This window comes from Zalophus californianus, chromosome X (assembly GCF_009762305.2).
Source record: "Zalophus californianus isolate mZalCal1 chromosome X, mZalCal1.pri.v2, whole genome shotgun sequence".
Taxonomy (NCBI): Eukaryota; Metazoa; Chordata; class Mammalia; order Carnivora; family Otariidae; genus Zalophus; species Zalophus californianus.
The window spans coordinates 67,838,213-67,842,349 of NC_045612.1; the positions used below are offsets into that span (position 1 = coordinate 67,838,213).

General features: G+C 46.1%; 1 protein-coding gene across 1 annotated transcript; it reads left to right on the forward strand.

Moving 5' to 3' along the window:
* Positions 1–1,203: 1,203 nt before the first annotated feature.
* On the forward strand, positions 1,204–3,497 carry MAGEE2 (MAGE family member E2). The gene has a single exon (XM_027608102.1). The coding sequence runs from the start codon at positions 1,402–1,404 to the stop codon at positions 2,971–2,973; it is 1,572 nt and encodes a 523-aa protein (XP_027463903.1). The 5' UTR covers positions 1,204–1,401; the 3' UTR covers positions 2,974–3,497.
* The last annotated feature ends 640 nt before the right edge of the window (positions 3,498–4,137 follow it).

Sequence of the window (4,137 nt, forward strand, 5' to 3'; positions counted from 1 at the left end):
CCTCAAACACATGACCAACCTCTAAATAACCAGGCCCTATTCTGGTGTTGCCATTCCCACCTTGTGGGGCCCCAACCAATTCTGTTATACTGCTAAATTAGAAAACAGGAAATCCAATTATTCCTGACTCACCATCTGCATCCTCATTTCCCACCCATCCTAGTACACTTTGGCTTTAGCCACTTTGGGTAACCAGCTGTAATGCAAACTTATTTTGTACTTTCACATCTCTGGGTCTTTTCTGATGCTGATCCTTCAGCCTAGAATCCCTTATAGATCCTTTCCATCTTATACATCACTTAGAGCTCAATTCCTCCTTGAGGCATGTGCCCCTATTCCAAGATATCTCAAACTAAGCTGTAATTAATTGCTTGCTTCCTCTGTGTTTATATCATATGTTAATTGACGCTACATTAAAGAAACTATTTCTATCTACTTTATATGAGTCATTTTAAATGAATAGGGTTAAACAAACTCTTTGGCAGATGGTGTCAGAGAAAGTACTTATGCTTGAGACTCTGACAGACTTCGGTTCAAGTCCTGTTCTCTTTCATTTGTTGCTGCCTCATTTTGAACAAGTAAATTCATTTCTCTGACCCAGTTTTCTCATCTGTAAAATGAGGAACATTAAGAGTAGCTACCTCATAGCTAGCATTAAGTGTTTTAATGTGGGGCAAGTGGAAATACCAGAAACTGCCTGGTACATAGTAAATGCTTCATAAGGGTTAGTTCTCATTATTATCACCATTGTTTGAACCTACCCCAGAATGTAAACTCCACACAGGAAAAGATAATCATATGTTTGTCCTCTGATGTGCCCCTAGTACCCAGCACTGTGCCTGGCGTTTCGTATGTATTCAAAAAATGTGTGCTGAGTGTGTGGATAAATTAATGAATTCGTAAAATAATTCTCATTGTTAGTATCCTCCTCTTCCTCTTTGACTCTTCTATTATCTGTTAACGTGGTGCTTTATACCTCACACAAAAACTATCAAGTAGAGGGTCACTGAACATCTCCCATCCCTTGTGCATTTTGCTTTACCTCCGTTTTTTGCCCCCTTTTTTGAATTCTCTGCTCTAACAAGTTTGAATTCAGCAGTAACCACTTCAGCCTAGCCCTGCTGGCAGAGGTAGTACGCAGGAGTCGGGGGCTGGAAGTGGGGCGTGGCCACCATGTCGCAGAACCAGACTGCGCCTGCGTAGGCTGCGGCAAAGCTAAGCACTGAGAGGCTAGCGGTCATTGCTCACTGGTGTTTGTGTAGAAAGATCATTCCTCTCACCAGCTCTCACTCCTGATCCCCGGTCTCTGGCTTAGGACTTGCGCCGAGGTGCCGACATTCCTACCATCCTCTCTCTGACAGATTGCTGACCTCCCAGTTCCTGCTCCTGACTCCTGGAACCATGTCTCTGGTAAGCCAGAATGCGCGCCGCGGAAGCGCAGAGACCACTGCAGATTACATCGACGGCCAGGGTGAGATGCAGGCTAGTAATGCCTCCGGGTCCCCGACCTCCGTGCTAGTTCCCCAGGCCCTCCAGGGCCCTCATGCGCCAATCAACCCCCAGGGTGCCAGCGTTTCCCAGGCTGCGCAGGACCCGAACGACCTCGAGGTCCTAATCGAAGAGCAGTCCCAACGTTTGGAGGCGCTCAGGGTCCACGACCCTCTGGAAGACAGGTCGATTGCTTTGGTGAATTTCATGCGAATGAAAAGCCAAACCGAGGGTTCTATCCAGCAGGCAGAGATGCTGGAGTTCCTCAGAGAATACTCAGATCAGTTCCCTGAGATCCTCAGACGAGCCTCAGCCCACCTGGATCAGGTCTTTGGGTTGAACCTGAGGGTTCTTGATCCCCAGGCTGACATTTACAACCTAATCAGCAAACGGGGTTTCCAGACCACTGATCGGATAGCAGAATCCCTGGATGTGCCAAAGGCAGGTCTCCTGGCCTTGGTCCTAGGCCACATCCTCCTGAATGGTAACCGGGCAAGAGAGGCATCCATTTGGGACCTGCTGTTAAAGGTTGATTTGTTGGGTGATCCCCAGAGGATCAACAACCTTTTTGGGAACACAAGGAACCTGCTCATTACTGACTTTGTGCGCATGCGGTTCTTGGAGTACTGGCCAGTGTATGGCACTAATCCCCTCGAATTTGAGTTCTTGTGGGGCTCTAGAGCCCATAGGGAAATCACAAAGTTGGAAGCCCTGAAGTTTGTGGCAGAAGCCCATGATGAAGAACCCTGGAGCTGGCCAGAAGAATATAACAAGGCCCTGGAAGCTGACAAAGCCAAAGAAAGAAGACAGGCTGCTGGCTTGGAATTCTGGTCAGAGGACACTATGAATGATAAGGCCAATGATTTGGTCCAGTTGGCCATTAATGTCACTGAGGAGTTGCTGCCTATACATCAGGATGAGCTACTGGCTCACACTGGCAAAGAATTTGAGGAAGTGTTCCCAAATATTCTCAGTCGAGCTACTCTAATCCTTGATCTGTTCTATGGGTTCTCTCTGATTGAGGTTGATACCAGTGAGCACATCTACCTCCTTGTCCAGCAACCAGAATCAGAAGAAGAACAAATGATGTTAGACAGCCTGGGGAGACCCACTCAAGAATATGTGATGCCGATTTTGGGTTTGATCTTCCTGATGGGCAACCGTGTCAAAGAGGCCAACATCTGGAACATGCTTCGAAGATTTGGTGTGGATGTAGGAAGAAAGCATGCCATCACCTGCAAGCTTATGAGACAGCGTTACTTGGAATGCAGGCCACTGTCCTACTCTAATCCAGTTGAGTATGAGCTTCTGTGGGGTCCTCGAGCTCACCTGGAAACCACCAAAATGAAAGCCTTGGAGTATATGGCCAGGCTCTATAGAAAGCGACCACAGGACTGGCCAGAGCAATATAGGGAGGCTGTTGAAGATGAGGAAGCCAGAGCCAGATCTGAGGCAACTGCCATGTTCTTCTTTGGCCCCATGTGAAGTCTAGGGAAATATATCACTTTAGTTGTGTGGCGTCAGTTAAAGGGGCCCTGGGGAAATGGGCACTGGGGGCCCAAATCAGAAGTCAGTCGGGGCTGGGGTGGAAAGTACACATTGTGCTTGCTATTTGTGTTCTATTCCTAATAGTATTTCCTCCCTTATAATGTACTCTTGAATTAAGTTTGTGATCAATGTTTATAAATTAAATTGCTCATTTGCCATCCCTGTCTTATTTTAATATAAAAGCTCAGATTGTTGTGTAAAATGTACTGGTAATACTTACATCTTTATGATGTGGAGAATATAAAGTTCTTTAACTGTTTGAAATAATTAGTAAAATGGTGTGGTGCAAAAGTTAAGTAAAAATAGTAACAACACACACAACAAAAACAAAAAATCACTTATCTGTGGATGCCTTCTTTGTGTCTATTCTCGTGTAAGGAAAAAAAAAAGCTGGCATTTACCTGTATTATTTGCTTTGCTCTTCCAAAATGTAGTGGAAAATAAAAGTATAATGAATTAGACCCCTTGCTTAAGCACTCTTTTATTCAATAAATATTTATTAAGCACCTGCCATGCTCTGTGCTGGGAATATAAAGGTGGAGAAGATCCAGTTGAACCCTGGGCTTAAGGGGGAGGGGCCGTGGAAGTAAAGCAGAAGTTGTTTTATTGCTGCTGCAAGATGTATAAGGATAAGCTTATGAGTGCTAGGAGAGGCCACAGGGGTAACTTCCAACTAAACTGTAGGTGCTGGGATGGGACGGTGGAGAAGGTAATGGGGCACAAGAAGGGCTAAGGGAGGGGCAGGGGGTGTCAAGCAAAGGATTAGTGGGGGAGTGGACCAGGTGGTGGTAGGGAATAATGAGGTGGTATGGAGGGCTGAGGACAAGTTGTCTTTTAGTGACTTCTAAGACCTGAGGTTGGGGTGGGGGAGGGAGGGATTGTTTATGAAGTCAGGAGCAATATGTAAAACACCTTTGGCAGGATTCACAGACACTGTTCAGTTCAAAGGGAAAGTGGGAGAGGGAAGCCTGTGGCAGAGATAAGGAAGACCCATATTCTCGAGAGTGGGTCTTGGGAATCAATAACGGTTCTCCTGAAGGTAACTGGTCTTGGATCTTTGGTCAGACCGAACAATCTACCTGGAGCTGTGCCCAGCAACCT